Here is a 24,311-nt window from a genome sequence, read left to right on the forward strand (position 1 = left end):
CTATTTTACTCCAGAAGTAGTAAGGAGGAGGGGGGGTAATAGGTCCATCTTCTATTTTACTCCAGAAGTAGTAAGGAGGGGGGTAATAGGTCCATCTTCTATTTTACTCCAGAAGTAGTAAGGAGGAGGGGGGGTAATAGGTCCATCTTCTATTTTACTCCAGAAGTAGTAAGGAGGGGGGGGGTAATAGGTCCATCTTCTATTTTACTCCAGAAGTAGTAAGGGGGGGGTAATAGGTCCATCTTCTATTTTACTCCAGAAGTAGTAAGGAGGAGGGGGGTAATAGGTCCATCTTCTATTTTACTCCAGAAGTAGTAAGGAGGAGGGGGGGTAATAGGTCCATCTTCTATTTTACTCCAGAAGTAGTAAGGAGGGGGGGTAATAGGTCCATCTTCTATTTTACTCCAGAAGTAGTAAGGAGGGGGGGTAATAGGTCCATCTTCTATTTTACGCCAGAAGTAGTAAGGAGGGGGGGGTAATAGGTCCATCTTCTATTTTACTCCAGAAGTAGTAAGGAGGGGGGTAATAGGTCCATCTTCTATTTTACTCCAGAAGTAGTAAGGAGGGGGTAATAGGTCCATCTTCTATTTTACTCCAGAAGTAGTAAGGAGGGGGGTAATAGGTCCATCTTCTATTTCACTCCAGAAGTAGTAAGGGGGGGGTAATAGGTCCATCTTCTATTTTACTCCAGAAGTAGTAAGGAGGGGGGGGTAATAGGTCCATCTTCTATTTTACTCCAGAAGTAGTAAGGAGGGGGGTAATAGGTCCATCTTCTATTTTACTACAGAAGTAGTAAGGAGGGGGGGGGGGTATTGGTTAAAAATTAAATCTGAACTATTTTATTTCATTGTTGTTGTTGGGACAGAAAAAGCAGCATCATTGTATGAGTTACACAAAGGGCTAGAGTAAGTAGTGGTGCGAGGTCAGGTGCCAGGTCAGTAGTTAAAGAGGACAAACGTAGCGCCTGGCAATGGTTTTCTAACTCAGCCAGCCGTCTATGGACATGGCAGGAATCCATGCTTTTGTTTAGTTTCCCCTGGCACGGTTTCCAAATGCTAAAGTTTCAGCATACGTGGCACAGATCCCATTCAAGTCATGGAACCGATAATAGTATTTTTCCACGCATCATGTTCAAAAATCATCTATACGTGACTTTGTTGAGCTTCACAATACATTTTAGATACGATCGTATGACTTGGACTTTATGCGCAGAAATTTCTAATGATATCAGTAATAGAATAGTTTGTTTCTTGCCATAAATGTGGGCCACATACATGATCGAGGTCAAATCACCCTCCATACCAGACAGCAGGAGACACTTATGGCTCATAAATCATAAAAGTATTTTATTCAGGGCAGTAAAAATAGAGAAGGCATCTGCTATTTTAACTTGGTGACAAGTTCATTTTTGGTGCTGCCGCCTTGTACACCGATCCCATTCACCAAACCCACTAACTTTCACGGAATGTTTACAAACACGCAGTCAGTGTGATCACGGATTCGGTCATGGTGACCCAAAAATGTCCTCATCTGTTTTTGCTGTTTAAAAAGGAAGCCAAAAACAGGTAGAGATGTGAATGGATGGAGTCACTTAAGTTCAAACGACGACAACTCCCTTTTTAAAATAGCCAAAGGAAACACGAGACCAGAGTTGTCGGCTTACTCCAGTTGTTTCACTATAAGAAACGGTTGAATGGCTATGATAATACAACTTAGGGATAAAGCCATCGGTGGCGACGCAAAACTATGACTGATCCGACCCACCTACAAGTTGCCATTTGTACATTGTATTTTTTTTTATTTTATCTATATTATTTCTTAGAAAGAGTAGGAAGGGAAGCGCTACTAAGGTACACAAAAGTACATTTTGGTAGACAGAAGGTGCTCTTTGGTAAAAGGGGTGAATTGGTCATCAAAAAGAGGACCAAGGCACTTCATATAGCGGCAGGGTAGCCTAGTGGTTAGAGCGTTGGACTAGTAACCAAAAGGTTGCAAGTTCAAATCCCCGAGCTGACAAGGTACAAATCTGTCGTTCTGCCCCTGAACAGGCAGTTAACCCACTGTTCCTAGGCAGTCATTGAAAATAAGAATTTGTTCTTAACTGACATAAAAGGTCAAATCAATAAAAAAATATAATGAATTAAAATGACTTTATTTGTTATGGCATATTCTATAGAAATAAAGTTTAAAAATCCGACGCGTTTCGGCTGCATAGCCTTCGTCAGGCAGTACAAAGAAATACAATGTCCTCTTTTGAACAGCTTTTCCAATTAGCCCTAATTGGAAGAGGGAATGGTTACAAAGTTGATTGGACAGACCTAGTAAACAATACTATACACATCTATATAACAAATCATTTCGAAGGAATGTTTTCCCCTAAAATTGCTTTAGAGCAAGTTAGCTTAGGGCTTGGTTGATATGGCCAAAATATCATATTACGGTATTTTTCTAATTTGACGGTATTTTGTGTTTTTGAATAATACAAATTTGAAAATGTGCTTTATGAGTAGTGCATAACCCAGGTTGACAACACATATTTTAAGTGATTTCAATGGGTCTCTCACCATTCTGATTGTTTTATACTGTTCAATTAAACTTAAAAACAACAATTGTCTTTATTTTTCATCAATTTCTGCACTCATTTGAGAGCATTTCCACACGATATCGGCGAAAAATCTAGGCCTTATTTTTATCCAAATGTTGCAAATGCGATTTGACTTGCAATTTAGATCAATACACTTGAACTTTTGGAATCATGGAAATTGAAAGATTATTATTGAATAGCGTTTTGTTTGACACGACAACGAATGAAAATGCCAAGGAGGAGTTTGTGACAGGGTAGGAACCAAAATCTTAGTCCGTGTTTCCTAGGGGACCATATAATCTTCAGATACATTAAAATGTTCTCTTAGGTCACTTCATGTAGTTATCGTTTTCATGCTTTGCCCAATCCTCTTTGATTTAGAAGATACCTGTTGCACACAAAACCTACGGATTTAGGCCTACACCGTCACTGGTATCAGGATGATTTAGGCCTACACCGTCACTGGTATCAGGATGATTTAGGCCTACACCGTCACTGGTATCAGGATGATTTAGGCCTACACCGTCACTGGTATCAGGATGATTTAGGCCTACACCGTCACTGGTATCAGGATGATTTAGGCCTACACCGTCACTGGTATCAGGATGATTTAGGCCTACACCGTCACTGGTATCAGGATGATTTAGGCCTACACCGTCACTGGTATCAGGATGATTTAGGCCTACACCGTCACTGGTATCAGGATGATTTAGGCCTACACCGTCACTGGTATCAGGATGATTTAGGCCTACACCGTCACTGGTATCAGGATGATTTAGGCCTACACCGTCACTGGTATCAGGATGATTTAGGCCTACACCGTCACTGGTATCAGGATGATTTAGGCCTACACCGTCACTGGTATCAGGATGATTTAGGCCTACACCGTCACTGGTATCAGGATGATTTAGGCCTACACCGTCACTGGTATCAGGATGATTTAGGCCTACACCGTCACTGGTATCAGGATGATTTAGGCCTACACCGTCACTGGTATCAGGATGATTTAGGCCTACACCGTCACTGGTATCAGGATGATTTAGGCCTACACCGTCACTGGTATCAGGATGATTTAGGCCTACACCGTCACTGGTATCAGGATGATTTAGGCCTACACCGTCACTGGTATCAGGATGATTTAGGCCTACACCGTCACTGGTATCAGGATGATTTAGGCCTACACCGTCACTGGTATCAGGATGATTTAGGCCTACACCGTCACTGGTATCAGGATGATTTAGGCCTACACCGTCACTGGTATCAGGATGTATAACTAGCTACGTTTGCGCTGACTCAGTACATTTATTAGCTAGCGATTAGCATTAGCGGATAACACGATTTAGCCACAACTTGCTAAGAACAGACAAACTAGCTGTTTGCAGATGTAAGAAACACAAGCTAATAGCAAAGTGAAAACAGCATCGTAGTCAACATGGTTGCAGGTGCTGCATTGACAAAACACGCTACGCCACCTAGTGCGACATTAGCCCCATTCCAACAAGTCGGTCAGTGCAAAGGAGTGAGAAGTTAGCCGACTCCAGACAAAAGGGAGGGTGGATGGTAGGCAGCTCTCAGGTTTACCTGTGGTTAGATTAAATCAGTTAGGAAAAAAGCCAAAACCGTTTGTCACTGCAGCCCAGGGGGCACTTCAGCTGGGCGGGGATCAAACATGTAAGTGATGAGCCACAACTCTTACACAACACAGCTATTGTTGTTTACCCAAATCCAACCAATTTCAACAGCAGGGACGGTCAACCGCCATCGATCTCTTGCCAAGTGCACCAGTGTGTTGTTGGTACACTGGGAGTGTATATGGTAACTTGTGCTTTGATCACAATAGGCCATACTACGGGATGACAGCGCGGGGGGGGGTTGTTTTCAGGGTGGGCTGTGTTTTCTATGGCAGTGACCTTGCATGAACTTGATAAGACATAACTGTTGAGAAAGGCCTTAGGTATAGAGTGCCGCCGAGGTGCATTCTTCATGGGTCGACCGCTCCTTACATAAATCATGAGATCAGAGCGTTTGTATAACTACGACGTCTTGACAAAACAGACCTGAATGAGACGCGTTCCTGCCAGCTAACCCGTAAAACAAAAAAAAGGCACTAGCTCACAGGCAATACAGTACGTGGCGGAGAGAAAGCCCTGCAGGAGCATGAGACAGCACGTGGGAAAGTCTTTCATGTGCCTCAAACCTGATCAGAACAGGGGCATGAGTAATGCACGCTCGTCTCCGAACAAAGTACATTGCCGCCACGTAAATTGCATTTAATGGAATTATCCAACCCAATATTATCTCCATTTTAGTCATTTAGCAGAAACTCATTTCATTACAAAAGGATATTCAAATGATTGGTTATATAACATGTGTTCAGCTCCAGATGGGATGGATGGGATACAACGTTGACCTATACTACCAAAAACAGGCACTTATTATATTGAGGTAGGCCTAAAGTTGTTACCGAGGCAACACACACACACACACACACAGAGACTCAAGTATTATCCAAGTGTTTCAATAATGAGAGTTAAAAGTGAGTCAATATAATGCAAGTGAATGACTTAACTCCCATAGGAGTTAGGCCAGGTCACTTAAACAAGCCAAACCATGTGACTGCATCACTTCAGTTGGTTATGTCCGTAAACACCCAACAAAACTGAAGCTCCATAAATCACGTCAACATACAAAATATCTGTCCTCCTACTGCCTGGTTTGTCTTAAGAGTTCAATATAACACTTGGCTCTTCAGTTTTTGTACATAATCATTTTATATGCTACAGAGATATTTTAGATAATCAATTCACTAAGGCTAATGGATGAGACAAAAATACTTTGCCTAAGCTAAAGGAGGTGAAGGTATTCACCAATCTGCTCCTCTTCAGCTCTCCCTAACATTGCAACAACAAAAAACAAAACAAAAATCCAGCTTTCAAAATATTACGTAAATCGCATCGTATTTCATGGGATATTACACTAAGTAATAGGTGATCTTCTATTTGGAGTGGCTAAAACCCTGTGGTGCTACTCTGTACAGCTGCGGTGCCAAAGAAACTTAATCGCTGGGTCCTCGTGACTGATAGATTACCACACTAAAAGTGTCAACGGGTCCTGAAGTGTGAAATTCCGACCTGCACCGACACTTCCCACAATGCCATGCTTCTAACCATGCAAACTTGGGGATCGCCAGCCATGGCTGGTCCACACACACACACACAGGCTTTGCCCCCCCCATAGTAGGGAAGGCTTGGTAGAAAGCAGTGGACAGGTTCCTGCATATCAACATAGAAATAAAAAAGAGAAACATGAGTATGGGGGGAAAAAAAGCAGCTACCTAAAGAAAAGAAAGGAGGGAGAGAACTTGATTGATAAGGAGTGAAGCTGAGGTTTAGTGACTCAGTCCAGGCTGAGCTCTCACGTCAGAAATTGTATTGATCCACAGCTACAATCAAATCAGCGCTAAAACATCCTTCCAGAATAAATAAACATCTGATCCAAATGGTATTTAATGCCAGTCAAGGGATCCAGGCATACAATTAGCTTTAAAAATCTCATGCCAGATGTTTTGTTGCAAAGACTGGTGGAAAAATAATAATATTGGACCAAGTCTACACGTGCAAACAGAATCCTCTGTGAAAGGTATAGAATGATCCATTTACTGAGTGCCCAGACACAGCCCTTAGCCGTGGTATATTGGCCATATATCACACCCCCGAGGTGCCTTACTGCTATTATAAACTGGTTACCAATGTAATTAGAGCAGTAAAAATTAAATGTTTTGTCAGACCTGAGGTATACGGTCCGATATACCATGGCTGTCAGCATTCAGGGCTCGACCAACCCAAGGTTATTAAAAGGTCAGTTTACTCATGTACCTCACAAGGTTGTTAAATCTGTTACAAAACACTTACCATTACCTACATGTACTTGCCTTTAACTGAACATGTTTCAGTTAAATGTTCTTTTCATGTTCTTTTAGCGCTGCTATGTCCTGACTTGGAAATCTAGGTTAAAGGCCTAGGTAGGCCCTAAGGCTGAAATCGGTTCAACTACAGCCTGTCATTTGGTTGAGAGATGCAGTATGTTCACTTTGTGAGATACCAGTAATTGTTCCTTTGCAGGAGAACATCACAAAGCGCCTTAGTGATTATTATCACCCAAATATCACGACGTTTGTACACCACACACTGCAAGGTATGAGTCCTTATTCCTTTCATGAGATGCACCCAAATTAACAATTTATAGAATGAGACTTCTTGTATTTTTTTTGCTAATTTCCTGCAATTATATAAGATTTTGCCATGGCTAATGCTGTGTTTTGCTCAAACATAATAAAATGTATTCTGCTAAAATACACTGTCTAGCTTTTATTTTGGCGACTTCTCTCTCAGATGTATTTTTTTTTAAAGTACATATTTATTTTTACTTTGTTATTTGAACTTTTTTTAGTTCCCCCCAAAAAATTAATCCCCTTTTTCGCCACAATATCAATCTTGTCCCATCGCAGCAACTCCCCAACGGGGTCGGAAGGCGAAGGTCGAGTCATGCTTCCTCCGAAACATGACCCGCCTAACTGCGCTTCTTAACACCCGAAGCTAGGCCAATTGTACGCCGTCCTATGGGACTCCTGATCCCGGCCGGTTGTGATACGGGCCGGGATCGAACCTGGGTCTGTCGTGGTGCCTGTAGCACTGCGATGAAGTGCCTTAGACTGACGTGTCACTCGGGAGGCCCCGTGCCAAAGATTTTAATGGCATTAAAAACATCCTTGAACGCATTGAGCATCTTTTTCCTAATACAACATAGCCTTTTAAATAGAATTAATCTATAGACTGATTTATAGGATGACAAATGTTCGTGAAAAATTGCGTAACACAAAAAAGAAACGTCCTCAGTGTCAACTGCATTTATTTTCAGCAAACTTAACATGTATAAATATTTGTATGAACATAAGATTCAACAACTAAACAAGTTCCACAGACATGTGACTAACAGAACTGGAATAGTGTGTCCCTGATCGGGGGGGGGGGGGTCAAAATCAAAAGTAACAGTCTGGTGTGGCCACAAGCTGCATTAAGTACTGCAGTGCATCTCCTCCTCGTGGACTGCAATGGGATTGAGATCCGGGCTCTTCGCTGGCCATGGCAGAACACTGACATTCCTGTCTTGCAGGAAATTACACACAGAATGAGCAATATGGTTGGTGGCATTGTCATGCTGGAGGGTCATGTCAGGATGAGCCTGCAGGAAGGGTACCACGAGAGAAGAGGACTGCAGTACTTAATACAGCTGGTGGCCACACCAGACTGTTACTTATGTAGCGCAGTCTTAGGCGTCTCACAGTACAGACATTGCAATTTATTGCCCTGGGCATCTTTCTTTTGGTGTTTTTCCAGAGTCAGTAGAAAGGCCTCTTTAGTGTCCTAAGTTTTCATAACTGTGACCTTAATTGCCTACCGTCTAAGCTGTTAGTGTCTTAACCGGTCCACAGGTGCATGTTCATTAATTGTTTATGGTTCATTGAACAGCATGGGAAACAGTGTTTAAACCCTTTACAATGAAGATCTGTGAAGTTATTTGGATTTTTACAAATTATCTTTGAAAGACAGGGTTCTAAAAAAGGGACGTTTCTTTTTTTGCTGAGTTGATAACCCCCATGGGAAATTAATTCAATATATCAAGTGCATACACAAAACATAAAACAGTGATTCACGTGACAAATATAATTTGTGAAATAAAAAAACATTTTCATTTGCCTGCGTGCAAGCAATTGCAGAGAAAAGTTGGTTCTCCGAAGCGAAATTTGAATGGATTTTCAAAAGGGGAGGGACATTAACTACAGTGTAAAAACACTTGATTACACTGGGTCTACATCTCAAAACAAGAGCAGGGCTGGTCTCTGGAAGTATAAAACTGGACTGATCTACTGCACGAGGGGGCCCCCAACAAAAAGGTCCCAGAGGGCTCACGCAGCTTAGAGATTGAAACTGGAATAGCTGAGTCCTCCATCCACTCTCGGAGAAGACTTCCGTGGCCTAATAGTGGGGACTGAACTCAACTGATTAATGGCTCTTCTCTACAGTGCATTCGGAAGGTATTCAGACCACTCAACTTTTTCCACATTCTGGAACGTTATAGCCTTAAGCTAAAAAGGATCGAAATTGGGGGTGTTCCCCCCTCCATCTACAAACAATACCCCATAATGACAAAGCAAAAACAGGCTTTATAAATGTTTGCAAATACATTCTCAATTAAAAAAATAAATAATAATACCACATTTTACATAAGTATTCAGATCCTGTACTTTGTTGAAGCACCTTTGGCAGTGATTACAGCCTGGAGTCTTCTTGGGTATGAAGCTACAAGCTTGGCACACCTGTATATTTGGGGAGTTTCTCCCATTCTTCTCTGCAGATCCTGTCAAGCTCTACCCGAATGGATGGGGAAAATTGCAGCACAACTATTTTTCAGGTTTCCTCAGAAATGCTCGATCGGGTTCAATTCCAGGCTCTAGCCGTGCCACTCAAGGACATTCAGAGACTTGTCCAGAAGCCACTCCTGCATTGTCTTGGCTGTGTACTTAGTGTTGTTGTCCTGTTGGAAGGTGAACCTTTGCCCCAGTCTGAGGTCCTGACTGCTCTGGAACAGTTTTCATCGATGTTTTCATCGAGGATCTCTGTACTTTGCTTTGTTCATCTTTGCCTCGATCCTGACTAGTCTCCCAGTCCCTGCCGCTGAAAAACATCCCCACCGCATTCTGCCACCACGCTTCACCATATGAATGGTGCCAGGTTTCCTTCAGAATTGACGCAGGCATTCAGGCCAAAGACATCAATAAGAACAGAGAATTTTGTTTCTCATGTTGCCAGTCTTTAGGTGCCTTTTGGCAAACTCCAAGTGGGCTGTCATGTGCCTTTTGCTGAGGTGTAGCATCTGTCTGGCCATTCTACCATAAAGGTCTGATTGGTGGAGTGTTGCAGAGATGGGAGAATCTTCCGGAAGGACAACCATCTCCACAGAGGGACTCTGGAGCTCTGTCAGAGCGACCATCGGGTTCTTGGTCACCTCCCTGACCAAGGCTCTTCTCCCCCGATTGTTCAGTTTGGCCGGGCGGCCAGCTGTAGGAAGAGTCTTGGTGGTTCCAAACTTATTCCATTTTAGAATAATGAAGGCCACTGTGTTTTTGGGGACCTTCAATGCTGCATACATTTTTTGGTACCCTTCCCCAGATCTGTGCCTCGACACAATCCCGTCTCAGTTCTCTACGGACAATTCCTTCGACCTCAGGGCTTGGTTTTTGCTCTGACATGCATTGTCAACTGTGGGACCTTATATAGACTGGTGTGTGCCTTTCCAAATCATGTCCAATCAATTGAATTTACCACAGATGAACTAAAATCATGTTGTAGAAACATCAAGGATGATCAAAGGGTCTGAATAGCTATGTAAATAAGGTGTTTTTTTTATTGTTAATACATCTACAAACCTGTTTTCGCTTTGTTGTTATGGGGTATCGTGTATAAATTGGAGGGTACATTTCAGAATAAGGCTGTAATGTAACAAAATATATAAAAAGCGAAGGGGTAAGAATACCTTCAGAATGCACTGTATATTTTAGCTCATGACAGATTTATTTTTCACCGTGCCTCTGAGTCTCGCTCATAAGCCATGTTGTGGAATTACCTCAAGTAAGTGCTGTAAAGAGGCATTTTAGCTTGCAAGTTTCACTTCAACAAATACCTCAGAGAGCAGCTGTGAAGAGGTCACTTGGTAACAACCAGAGTAAGAAACCAAATGACTGATTTTAAAGAACGAGTCAGACACCCCTAGTGCCCAGAATGAATTCATTAACGCACGAATGAGACCAGACAGAAATGGAGAATAAGTTCTAAGAGAGAAGGGGAGAAAAAGTCAACTCGGAGATAGTTAAAACTTGTAAAAATAAAGAGATGTTTGTTTTGATGGGCGAGGGAGAAACAACTTGTAGTATTGGTCACCGTGACATGACAATTAGCTAACGTAACGACAAGCCAGTGTAAATGACCAGTGTTGTATCAAGGTGCTTCCCACTGAGCAGCTGTATCACGGCGATGGTGGTAGCTAACATGGCCAATTTGTTCCATTCCACTTGATTATATTTAGAGTGGGAGAGCACCCTACACAAGAAATAGCCTCTCCCGCTTACATCAAACAGTAAACATTATTGGATTAAATATATGCCAAAATGTAGAGACTGCAGTGAAATAATTGCTTTAGGTAAATGTGTGAAGGTTTGGGAATGCTGCCAGGCAGAGGCCACAAAATAACACTTACTATCTGGGTGACCTATAGCCCAGAGTCCACATGGGAAACGTCACCAGAAACATTGTGCGTCCCTTTGGCATTACCTTGTCAGATAATTACAAGAAAACAATTGTATTTAGAGCACTGCTGCACTTGACTGGCAGGTAAAATCACATTCATCAAAACAAAGTGATTGCAGACACCTACAAGTGCACTGAGAGCAGAAAAGTATTGGTCCTAGGATACAGCCTTTGGGTACACCTGTCCAGGCTAATATTATGTATTGGATCTGGCCCGAACCGTGGGTAATCAAAACAGTACCAAGAAATACAAGGTCTTTATTGTGCTATTCACTGAAGAGCGTGTATCATAGTGACAACCGTTAAAGAGAGAGTCTTGGCCCCATGATGCCTGCTTGACAGGGGATTTAGAAACAAGTACTTCAGTAAATAAGAAGCTTTGCACAACAATACCTTTATACAAATGAAAAAAAATCTGTGTTCTTAAGGGTTTTACCCATTGGCAGCGGTTACCAAATACCTAAAATATTATATAAAAGGTGATGAGTGAAAAGGTTATTTTACATAATTTATGTATTCTATTTCAGATTAGGTTAAATAAAGAGAATATTTGATGTCCATTTCTTATTGAGTAACAGTTGTAAAACACAACCTAAACAAAACTAACTTGAATACATTTACCCTGACAGGTCAAATGCATCAACATGTTACATGGAAAAAAACCCGAGGCAGAGTTAACATAATCAACATTATTTCTCTCATTTTGGGGGCCTAAACCTCTTTCGAAATGTGGTGTGAACAGAATATGAACGCAGCCACTCAGACTCAGGTCACTCAGCTGAGTGAATCCTCTGAAAAACTGGATGACCCCCCCCAGAATAACCTAACCACAAGCCACATACACAAGACACTGTCCTCTTAAGCAGGAAAACAAAACGATCCTGTACACAGAATGCAATGCAAGTGGCTTGAGGCCAGGTGGCCGCCATTGTCTGGTGTTCCTCATCCAGCGTAGCGGCCTCCGCCATTCCCTGCGCTACGACTTCCTTGGGAAAATATCCATACAGGATATGAACCAGAGGTAATGTGAGCTCAGTGCACAGAGACGGATGACTGAGGCAGAGTGAGTCAGCTGGATGGGGAGTCGAATAAAAACAGTGAACCCTGCGGTAGTACGGGCAGAGCCGATGCATTACGCTCTGGGAGATTGGATGGCTCAAGGACGTGACTCTCAGTAGGGGGCCAGCTGTACCAGCTGTGCTGCTAGCCACCAACCATTCCTGCCTCTGTTCTTTAGGGGTCAGGACATGGAGGGTGAGGTGGATCACCGTTGGCAGGGTGTGGACTGAGTCTTCTGACTCAACGGCACACAGTGTTACCAGACAGATGGCTCCCCAGTGTCTGGCTAAACGTTAATTCAGTGAAAGGTTGGCGCCAAAAATGCTCCACAGATTAGAAACAGCTCTGTGCCAAAAGGTGATGTATTTCTTGTGCATCTTTGCTGACACTGTCACAATGAGTCAATCCAAGAGAGAAAAACAGCTACTATATTTAGGCCCACACAGCCCAGCCCACTCAGCCCAGCCCACTCAGCCCAGCCCACTCAGCCCAGCCCACTCAGCCCAGCCCACTCAGCTCAGCCCAAGTGCAACAAGTAACTGATGACATTAGAATAGTAACCGGTACAAAAGACACGCCATCTGCTCCATTTCACCAAATCAGGGTCTAGTTCATGGACTCTGCCGGTTAAATAAAGCACAGAATAGGGTAACTGAAGCATGAGCTTGACACACTGAACTCCCTGTGTGTGTCCCCCTCAGGTCTGCTCTAATGTGTCCAGACAATTCCCTTTAAACACAGTCGGTCACTCTCCAGTAACTGCCTGGGGTCCAATGAGCAGGCCTGATGCACAGCAGAGAGCTAATGAGAAGTGTAAGGCAGCCACTGTGCAGCAGAGCGCAGGCAGGAGAGCAGAGCGCAGGCAAGAGAGCAGAGCGCAGGCAAGAGAGCAGAGCGCAGGCAACAGAGCAGAGCGCAGGCAACAGAGCAGAGCGCAGGCAACAGAGCAGAGCGCAGGCAACAGAGCAGAGCGCAGGCAACAGAGCAGAGCGCAGGCAACAGAGCAGAGCGCAGGCAACAGAGCAGAGTGCAGGCAAGAGAGCAGGGCAACATGACAGACTGGGCTGATACAGCGCACCACAGTTCATCCCTGCTTGTGCCACATTATACAGTGGCAGCGAACGAACAGGACACCCAGTGAAACGCTTCAGTTAAAAAGGCTTTGTGCAGCCAGGCGGCATGTGACACTCCAACACATAACTTGTATCCGGAAATCTTTAAAGCTGTGCTTAGACAGCTAATAATCCAGGCCTGGACTGTACATAACATTACTAAATGACTACAGGGCCCAAGAATCCCAGGCCTCATCTGCGCTGCAGCTAACATACGAGTGTGACAAGTCACACACAAAAAAACCTTTACATACCGTACTCCCTGTGACAGACCCTTTAGACAGCACACTGGATGCCCCGAGCCAACCTTTATGGAAATCAAAGCAACCATCACTTCAGGCTTTAGGTGGCTGTCAACGTTGCAGTTCTGAATGAAAGGGACGACGCAGAGAGAGGGATTTGAGAATGAATGCACCGTGATTATGTTGTCAGGGTAGGTTTCATGTGGCGTCTTACCGCATCCTTTTTTGATTCATCCCTCGTAATGCTCCAAAACGGTCAATTATTTTATTGGACGTGGTCTCCTTCGGTTTTCCACATTCGGGACATGACACTGACCGCCATTGGTCACGGATAGGGTAAAAACCATGTCTTGGATCTAGTGCGTAGAGGCAAGACTCAAGGGGCTTAGTATACATTAGCCACCACACACTTGAAGGCATAGAAGGTAGGTTGAAGGTCAGAGTTGATAAGAACCAACAGTGCATAACAATTTCCTAAATCTGTCCCACCCCCCTCCCCTTCTCATGGGACCTATAACTAAAAGGAGAGTAGGAAAGGAGTGAGGTCACCCAAATTGCTCTGTCACCAAATAACAGACAGGATTTACACCACTTGGTGAATGACAAAAACACACGCGCACTGATTAAATACTAGTCTGTTGTGAAACGGTGTCAGATTAGTGAATTAAACTGCTACATCTCTACTCCGCCAGTATGAGTCACGTCCGTTGCCCTGCAGAAGCTCAGCACAAGAGGGGGAACAGGAAGTGCACAACGCTGACAACATGAAACATTAGAAACTAAAGTTTTTAAAAACGAGGATGTAGTTTGGCAACAAACAAAAAAAGGCAGACATCAAAGCAGGAAAGTAAATTCCTTTCAAGACCGATCTGAGCAGAGAATAACATGCACCCAGAATAATTGACATGGCTCTTTTAGCAATGTCAGATTTAAAATTGCTGAGAATAACCCTCAGTGTGGCCTCTATATTTTTCACCCTCTGTCACCACTCAATGTGAACCTAAAAAGCCCCAGAGGGTGGGAGGGTTCCCCTACACGGTTGACACAGCCTCCCATCTCCTCTCGAACAAAGACTGTGGTTTGTAATCAACGCTGCGGTGATTTGACATGCTGTATATTTTCTGTCTCAAGAGTCTAGTAGGTCCCCTGGCCCATAATCAGACACACACAGAGAGAGGCAGAGTGGGTTGATCAATATGACAGACGGTGCACGTCCAAAACAGTTCAGAGTGGGATTGATATCATAGCCCAAACCGCCTGACACTCACAAGAAGAGGAACTAAAAACAAACTGATCGAGTTGTTCCTCAACTCACACATACACTCAAAACATCTCTCAATCCAAGTGACAGGTTCCTCTGACAACCCAATCATAGTTGTTGTTCAAGGAGGCCATCCACAATGAGGCTATGATAGAGGAAACATTTTTGTTTTTGTCCAAATGCCAACAAACTTATTTTTAGTCATGGGGGGGCAAAGAAACTGCCCGGGGTAAAATAACTGACAGTAACAGGCTACAGCATGGGGTAGGAAAAGGGCCACCGCGTAACTCGAGATAGGAGAGATTAAATATGACGGAGGCCCATTGATTAAAGACTGCCCATCTCTCAACCACACCATGGATGCTTTCATGTGGCACTCACTCAACACTACCGCCGCTCACAGGAGGAGCCCGCTGTCAAAGCAGGGCGAAACAATTGTACAGGTGAACTACTCCAGTACATGTATAGTTTGCATGCATCAAGGAATACAATGTACAGGTTGCACTCTGACCTTTCCCCTCCAACCACTGTGTTGGTAAGGGTAGGCAACAACACGTCTGCCATGCTGATCCTCAACACAGGGGCCCCTCAGGGGTGGGTGCCTACTCCCCTCCTGTACTCCCAGTTCACCCACGACTGCGTGGCCAAGCGCGACTCCAACACTATCATTAAGTTTGCTGACGGTGGTAGGCCTGATCACCGACAACGATGAGACCTGGCAGAGTGGTGCTAGGATAACAAGCTCTCCTTCCACGTGAGCAAGACAAAGGAGATGATCATGGACTACAGGAAAAGGAGGGCCGAACACGCCCCCATTAACGTCGACAAGGCTGTAGTGGAGCGGGTCGAGAGGTAAGTTCCTTAGTTTATTGGTGTTGTGGACACCAATAAACTATCAAAGTCCAAACACACCAAAACAGTCGTGAAGAGGGCACGACAACACCATTTCCCCCCACAGGAGAATGAAAAGATCTGGCATTGGTCCCCAGATCCTCCAAAAGTCCTACAGCTGCACCAGCGAGAGAATCCTGACCGGTTGCATCACCGCCTGGTATGGCAACTGCTCGGCATCCGACTGCAAGGCGCTGCAGAGGGTAGTGCATACAGCCCAGTACGTCACTGGGGACAAGCTTCCTGCCATCCAGTACCTATATACTAGGAGTGTCAGAGGAAGGGCCCAAATATTTTACTGTTCTCTCCGCCACCGCACGGCAAGCAATACCAGAGTGCCAAGTCTAGGTCCAAAAGGCTTCTATAAAGAGCTTCTAACCCCAAGCCATAAGACTGCATAACAATTAATAAAATTGCCACCCGGACTATGAGTTGACACCCCCCCATTGTTTTCCTGCGCTACTCACCGTTTATCTATGCATAGTCACTTTACCCCTACCTACATGTACAAATAACCTATTATATCATTTATATATAAAAATAACCTAGAATAAAAATATATATTTGTCCCATTCGCCAAATACAACAGGTGTAGTTAAAGGGAACACTAAAATAACATCCTAGATCTGAATGAATGAAATATTTTTATTAAATACTTTTTTCTTTACATAGTTGAATGTGCTGACAACAAAATCACACACACATTATCAATGGAAATCAAATTTATCAACCCATGGAGGTCTGGATTTGGAGTCCCACTCAAAATTAAAGTGGAAAACCACACTACAGGCTGATCCAACTTTGATGTAATGTCCTTAAAACAAGTCAAAATGAGGCTCAGTAGTGTGTGTGGCCTCCACGTGCCTCTATGACCTCCCTACAACACCTGGGCATGCTCCTGATGAGGTGGCGGATGGTCTCCTGAGGGATCTCCTCCCAGACCTGGACTAAAGCATCCGCCAACGCCTGGACACTCTGTGGTGCAACGTTGGTGGATGGAGCGAGACATGATGTCCCAGATGTGCTCAATTGAATTCAGGTCTGGGGAACGGGCGGGCCAGTCCATAGCATCAATGCCTTCCTCTTGCAGGAACTGCTGACACACTCCAGCCACATGAGGTCTAGCATTGTCTTGCATTAGGAGGAACCCAGGGCCAACCGCACCAGCATATGGTCTCACAAGGGGTCTGAGGATCTCATCTCGGTACCTAATGGCAGTCAGGCTACCTCTGGCGAGCACATGAAGGGCTGTGCGGCCCCCCAAAGAAATGCCACCCCACACCATGACTGACCCACCGCCAAACCGGTCATGTTGGAGGATGTTGCAGGCAGCAGAACGTTCTCCACGGCGTATCCAGACTCTGTCACGTCTGGCACATGTGCTCAGTGTGAACCTGCTTTCATCTGTGAAGAGCACAGGGCGCCAGTGGCGAATTTGCCAATCTTTGTGTTCTCTGGCAAATGCCAAACGTCCTGCACGGTGTTGGGCTGTAAGCACAACCCCCACCTGTGGACGTCGGGCCCTCATATCATCCTCATGGAGTCTGTTTCTGACCGTTTGAGCAGACACATGCACATTTGTGGCCTGCTGGAGGTCCTTTTGCAGGGCTCTGGCAGTGCTCCTCCTTGCACAAAGGCGGAGGTAGCGGTCCTGCTGCTGGGATGTTGCCCTCCTACGGCCTCCTCCACGTCTCCTGATGTACTGGCCTGTCTCCTGGTAGCGCCTCCATGCTCTGGACACTACGCTGACAGACACAGCAAACCTTCTTGCCACAGCTCGCATTGATGTGCCATCCTGGATGAGCTGCACTACCTGAGCCACTTGTGTGGGTTGTAGACTCCGTCTCATGCTACCACTAGAGTGAAAGCACCGCCAGCATTCAAAAGTGACTAAAACATCAGCCAGGAAGCATAGGAACTGAGAAGTGGTCTGTGGTCACCACCTGCAGTACCACTCCTTTATTGGGGGTGTCTTGCGAATTGCCTATAATTTCCACCTGTTGTCTATTCCATTTGCACAACAGCATGTGAAATGTATTGTCAATCAGTGTTGCTTCCTAAGTGGACAGTTTGATTTCACAGAAGTGTGATTGACTTGGAGTTACATTGTGTTGTTTAAGTGTTCCCTTTATTTTTTTCAGCGGTGACACAAAAGGGGCATGGCTCACATGCACACACTGAAACCAGTCACTTTGTTAAGTAGGGCCACCACAGGGGCACAGGACTATCAATGCTGGGTCCTGGAGTGACCACGACGGCATAAGGCCTGACTGTAGCTCAAGTCGGTGTTGCCTCTTAAAAGTAGCCCAGGTATTTATCTAAAAAAAATCTGTGATAAAAACCGGTTAAATAATTGATTGCCGATTAAGATGTAGTCCTAAATTAGGATCCAACTACTACGCCCCCCTAACCTCGCAATTGAGAGTCCGGCTGAGGGGAACCTATCCAGGGAGTTATAATTCAGTTTAAGACCATACCATTCTGTTGAATGGAGCCAATTTGTCCCAAGGGCATCCTCACTGGTTTATTTGGCCTAAAGGACAGCATTGAGCATAGATGATGCCAACCTTTCCAAACTGAAGACTCAATCTCTCCCCAGTCGCACTGCGCCACCCAGCATTGTTTTAATAAAGACCAGAACAAACGATGAGACTTGGCCCTGACCTGGTTTCACATTGGAGTTGAAATTGTGTACAGAACAATGTGTCTCTGGCTGTAGGAGTGAACATATCTCTCCCTAGAAGATGTGACATGATTTTAGACGTGTTTCTTACATTTGGATAATTTTGAATTGTCAGGAAGTTTTATATATTTTATCTGAATATTAGCTGATAACATAATAATCTAGAGCCTAGCTGGCTCTGTTTGCCTGCTATCTCCCCTTTAGGCTACACACAGGCTAGCCTCCCAGCTCACACTCCAAGGTTAACCAAACTTCAGCACAGGAACATTCTACACAAGTGTTTGTGAGAATCTATAGGAAGCCTCTCAAGAGCCTCCAAAAGTCAATAAACAGTGAGAGTACAAGTGATCGAGAATCAGTCTGAAACGTGAACAAGGACTGAGAAAATCCCATGTCAACATCAGCCAGGGCAGGCCATGATAGGACTGAGCTAGACCGTTGACAGAGACTCGACTCAATCCAGCAGTGTCATCTCACCGTTGACTGGAGCCCACCTGTCGGCCTGTCCTCTCCACCAACGTCCAGCTTCCCAAATGACACCCTATTCTCCATAGGACTCTGGTCAACGGTAGTGAACAAGGTGTAACTTGGGATACAGACCTGCTGCAATCATGGCTCCATGGTCGGTTATATAGGGCTCCACTGATGTCAAGGCCAACATCCGAGAACGATTAGAAAATGGGCACGGGCTGTTCCCGATGACATTACACTGGCAACAACTTGCTCTGTCCATCATTATTTCTCCCTCTCTACCCCCTATTTATGAGGTGTCATGCTAGGAAGAGATCCAGAGTTACTCTAACCCAGAACAAAACAGAGTGCTCCATGCTAGGACAGTATTCACTTCAGTGAAAGTATCAGCATTACTTTTAGTGTAATTTATTTAAGAGCCCTCAACACAAAAAGGATAGGGGGGGGGATAAATATGGGGTTCTGAGTGTCTATAACAAAGTGGCTTGTTGTCCAGTGTTTTAAGGCCGTCCCCAAACAAAAAAATAATAATAAAATCGACCAATGGACTTGTCTGAATTTTATTTTTCCCATATAAGGGAAATCGTCGATCCATGTCTTCGGCACCCGGGGAACAGTGGGTTAACTGCCTTGCTCAGGGGCAGAACAGATTTTTACCATGTCAGCTCGGGGATTCAATCCAGCAACATTTCGGTTACTGGTCCAAAGCTAACATACTCACACTGTGTGTTTTTATAAAAATCAACTATATGTAGACTACGGAGCTTGTCTGATGCTTTAAGCACACTGTGATTAAATAATGACACACATGACTCAAGAGGGAGCCAGAGATCAAGATAGGTTTTTTTCTTCTGGTTAGGCTGTTCCCGAACCACCACCCACTGCTACTGGCCTTCACAGATTCTGCCATTAGTTCCCGGAGTTGCTGGTAATAGGCTGGCAACCGTTTTCGATTTGGAGTGCGAATTTATCTTACCATTTCTACTGATCTGCATGTTATGGTTTTCCTATGCTCATTTTCATGGAACAGTTTCATTTATAATAAAGACCTCGTATCTCAAAATCATTGAATTGTCATTAATAACTAAATTAAATTTACACAAATCTAAAAGTAACTTCTTTACCTCTAGCAACATATTACCTCAACTAACTGGTGCCCACGCACCAGTTCTGGTTCCTCAGTTTCTGCGCCAGTGCGCTCCAGACAGACACAGCTGTATTTGCGCAAAGGATAAGTAATGAGCTAGGCCTATTTGATGACGTTTCCACTGATTCTGAGCGTGACTTTTTTTCAGAAATAGTATCAGATCTCCAAATGAACACATTTATAAGCCTACATTTGCATGCTGGCCAGGTAGTCTAGGCATAATTCTGTGCGTAATCAGGTGCGAGTCCTTACTCAACATTGACAGGATGGAATGAAAAATGGAATGAAAAACTAAAACTTGTTTATCACAAGCGTAGCCTAAGTTGTGCACTCCGCAAACAACGTGTCCACTACGACAATGACAACTTTAAAAAAAGAAGAAGAAGAAAAATAATAAATGTAATGCCTTTCACAGAAATTACAGACAAACAAACATTGGATATCTGAAATTATGGGAATTAACGGCAAATGCACTACTGGTGAGCCATTCCTGCAGTCTTGACTAAAAGTAATTTTAACAAAATGTTTTATATATATATATATATATATTTATTTTTATCAACCAGTAGGCACTAATGAAACACATTAAAAAGGATTCCTCCCTCCATGCCAGTTCTCTCTGGCGCAGTTCTCACCAGTGCCCCCCCCCCCCCCCCCTGCCCTTCCCCAAACTCCACATTTACCTTCTGAACACAACCGCGAGAGATGTTTTTACATACAAGTAAACATTTCCAGGAACAGCATACCTCACACTAGCCTTGGCAAGAAGAGGCCTTCACTACACAACATTGAGTATGACCGCACTGCTGCAGAATGCCACGGGAATGTATAACATGATGGCAGTCTTCCAGAAACAGCCCTCAGTCCCTCAGCGCTACTCAGTTTTCTAACACTTGAGTTTTGTTTACATCTTAACATGATGCCCATTGACACCCCATTGAGAGTGAATGGATAAACACCTTGGCTGGACACTACACAGATAAGGTTTGAACATTGAGCTAGGCCCCCCAACATTTGAAGTGAATTTAAAACAAATCTCTTACCCATCCTCATCTCCATCCATGGGAATGGCTATCCCGAACAGGCTGTTGACGGTGGGAGTGGCCAGCTGCAAACTCTCAGGGATGAAAGGCCTCATGACATCTTTTCCAGGGATTGCATTGGGCTGAGGAAGGGTGTCCGACCTCCTGCGGCTGTCGTCCCCCTGGCTGGCCGTGGGAAGGCCCTGCCCGGCTGTGGCCTCACCGCGAGCTACCTGGGCCAGGGGGAGTCCTCCTGGGTCAAGGGCCTGGCTTGGCATGCCTGGGGGGGTGTTGGTGGCACTGGGCACTGTGGCAGGCACATTCTGGACATCGGAGGCCCTGCCCACTCCTCCTGAAGGCTGAGGATGACTCACCGGCTGCTGTAGGGCAGGAGACATAACGGCCCCGCTGGCTACCTGCAGCAACAGGCCATGGGTCGAGGCTAATGGACCGCCGTGCAAAGACCCAGACAGCTCCCCAGCCTGAGGGGTGTTGACAGACGAGGGGCCCTGACTCGACAGAGGCCCCACAGAGAGGGAGGCCATGGGGTGGGTTTGAGGGTTGGAGCCCTGAGGCTGTAGAGGGGCTAAGTGCTGCTGTCGGTAGTCCAGCTGACTGGGGTGCATTCCAGAGGGATGAGTGGAGTAGGCAAACTGCTGGGCCTGCGTGGCAAGAGGCACAAGGGGAGATTTTTGCAGCATGCCACCTTGGGGCACGCCATTGAGGCCAATAGGGTGAAGCATTTGGGGGACAGCGGGCTGCACGTTGACCTGTGTCTGCGATACCGTCGCTGAGTACCCTGTGGGCTGTAAGGCATTCGCCCCACTCCCTGTCTGGGGCTCTTGGCTGTAGCCTTGCTGCTGAAGCTCCGGAGGGTGGCCATGGTGGAAAGTGTAGTAGCCACTATCACCTGTGGACTCCTGAGCCTGTGTGGAGAGAGTACTAGGAGCAACCAGATTGCTTCCTGTGGTCCCTAGCCCACTGTCTGCATTGTGGTCAATGGTGACAGCGTGTTTTATGCTATCCACAGTCCTGCTCATGCTAGAGCACTCAGAATCTCTCTCATAGAACTCAATACATGTCCATCTGCCCCGTCTGAAGGGCTCTCCTGTACTGTGGTCAAGTTTAATGACCCTGAAACGGGAACTACAGCTTGTCGTTGTTGTAGAGCTAGGCGCCGCTGTGGGCGTTTGAGATACACTTGGGGAAACATTCGCAGCAGGGCCAGCGTTGACTGTTGTCGGCTGCTGGGTGGCCGAGGTTGGAATGGAGGGCTGACTCGCAGCTGGTACAGGAACACTACCCCCTAAAAATTGTGGGTTGATATGGCTCAGGCCTGTACTTCTAAGAGCATGGCTCCCATTAAAAGTACCTGTTGCAGCTACTGGCTGCCCCTCTTGAAGTAAATGTAAGGCCATGACAGCTGCCTCCGCCTCCCCTGCATTGTTTAAAGTCTCCTCGGATGAACTTCGATCACATACTCCCGGATCGGCCAGGGACACGTCGAATATTTTGGATGACACATCCTCGGTCCTGGATTCGTCCGGATCGTCCAGACTCTCGGTGTCATCCGTGATGCTACTGGCCGCCACCTGAGCCTGTGTCACACTCGTGATCTGAAAACAACTCTTCTTCTTTGCTGGCATTTTTGACATGTTGAATATCTTTGCTAGTCACTCAAGTGACTGTCTATTTCCTTGATAAGCGTTTCGTCTGAGCTCAATAAGTGATACCTTTTAACGAGCTGGCTAAAGAATTTACAGATTATAGCAAGCAAGTATGCGACATATTCCTTGTTCCCCTCTCCTGTTGCAGATTGTCTGTTAAAAAAAAAAAACAGCCCAACGTCCGGAATCGGACAGGGTAACGTTAGCTTGTCGCTGTGTGACAAGTATCCCGATATCACCACCTCCTCTCCTCCAGTTCTTCCCGAACCTGGCCTCCTGCGTGCGTTATTGTCCCGGCCCCGGAGTTGTAAGCAGCCCCCTGTTGCAGTTACCGCTCACCAGCTGCTACCAACACTTTAGTCTGAGGCGGGCTCCGTTCACCACTCTCCCTTTTAGCTGGCTAGCTAATGTAGCTCAAAGCTAACCAAATAATAGCTATCGGTGTCGTTAGTTCGATCCTTACCTATAAACAAGCCTGTACGACATCATGTAAACAAGTCCTAATGTTCTTCCAAATCTTTACATTGAATCTATATCCTCCGATAGACAGATATTCCTGAATTTAATAAAGTTTATCTTCCTCGTCCTCTGGTTGTCTCTATTTAGAGCTGCTGCTATGTCAGAAACCTACTTACTAGCAGCAAGCTAACTGCCGCTCTGCTCTTCCTCTTACCACTCGACAAGATGGCAAAAAAGAAAACGAACAGCACTCTGGGAGGATTGCGCATTGACTTACGTAAATCATTGGAGAATTCGAATGGGATACGCTGATTTACTTTTTAAATCGTAAAAATGAAAACGCAAATGTGCTTTTTTGTTGTCTTAATATAAGTTTGGTTGTTAGGCATAATGTTACAAGTGTGGTTAAGGATTAGGTTTAAAATCAGATTTTAGGAAAATATATTGTAGAAATCGGTGGGACTTTGTGGCTGTGGTAACTAGTGACGACCATTCTGAAGGGACACATCATACCACAGATAGAACAAATCCTTTAACCGTGCTGTGCTGTATTTGGCCACACTCTTTTCGATACAGTTACGAACGGAAATTATTTTTCGTAGCAGGTTAGGAGAGCATTTTCGCTAACCCTAACCTAATTCTCATAACCAGTTGCCTAAGTTCTCCTAACCTGCTATGAAAAAGTAACTTCCTGTTGTAGCTGTATCAAAGTGCCGTGAAAAGAGCGTTTATCGTATTCTGAAAGAATTTGATATCCCAAACCGGGACACACTTTTCATGCCACTTCGATTCAGCTACGACCTGGAGTGATTTTTATAGCAGGTAATGTGAACATTTTCCCTAACCTTAACTTCCGGCTGTGGTGGTCTCACAATGGCGTGAAAATAGTGTTTCTCATCTCAAACCAGTGTCAAATGCTGCGTTCATGTGCTATCGGAAACTCAGAAGTTAAAATTAACATAAGTTATTTACGTAAATTAACAAACGTTATTTATGTAGAGCGCACGTGTCAAACTCAGTGGAGGCTGCTGAGGAGAGGATGACTCAATAATGTCTGGAACAGAGCTAATCAAACATATGGAAACCATGTATTTGATACATTCCACTAATTCCTGCCATGAACACAAGTCCATTCTCCCCAATTAATGTGCCACCAACCTGCGGTCAAACTCATTCCACGGAGGGCCGAGTGGTTTTCACTCCTCCCTTGTACTTTATTAATTAAGGTCACTAATTAGAAAGGAACTCCACTCACCTGGTTTTTTAATGTCTTAATTGAAAGGAAAAAAACAAAAACCTGCAAACACTTGGCCTTCCATGGAATGAGTTTGACACTCCTGGCATAGAGCC

The 24,311-nt window shown here is 44.8% G+C and overlaps 1 protein-coding gene across 2 annotated transcripts in view; it reads right to left on the reverse strand.

The window, feature by feature from the left end:
- LOC115116878 (TSC22 domain family protein 2-like) overlaps window positions 1–23,191 on the reverse strand; it is a 46,946-nt gene extending 23,755 nt beyond the window's left edge. The window contains exons 1-2 of one of the 2 annotated variants that reach the window (XM_029645346.2): window positions 20,857–23,191; window positions 13,379–13,485 (exon numbers count right to left, since the gene is read on the reverse strand). In XM_029645346.2, the coding sequence (XP_029501206.1) occupies window positions 13,461–13,485; window positions 20,857–22,490 (1,659 nt within the window). In that variant the 5' untranslated portion in view covers window positions 22,491–23,191 and the 3' untranslated portion in view covers window positions 13,379–13,460. Of the gene's footprint in view, window positions 1–13,378; window positions 13,486–20,856 lie in introns of those variants that run through there. The other variant, XM_029645345.2, reaches the window with a different exon arrangement.
- Window positions 23,192–24,311: the final 1,120 nt, after the last annotated feature.

This window comes from Oncorhynchus nerka, linkage group LG25, assembly GCF_034236695.1.
Source record: "Oncorhynchus nerka isolate Pitt River linkage group LG25, Oner_Uvic_2.0, whole genome shotgun sequence".
Taxonomy (NCBI): domain Eukaryota; kingdom Metazoa; phylum Chordata; class Actinopteri; order Salmoniformes; family Salmonidae; genus Oncorhynchus; species Oncorhynchus nerka.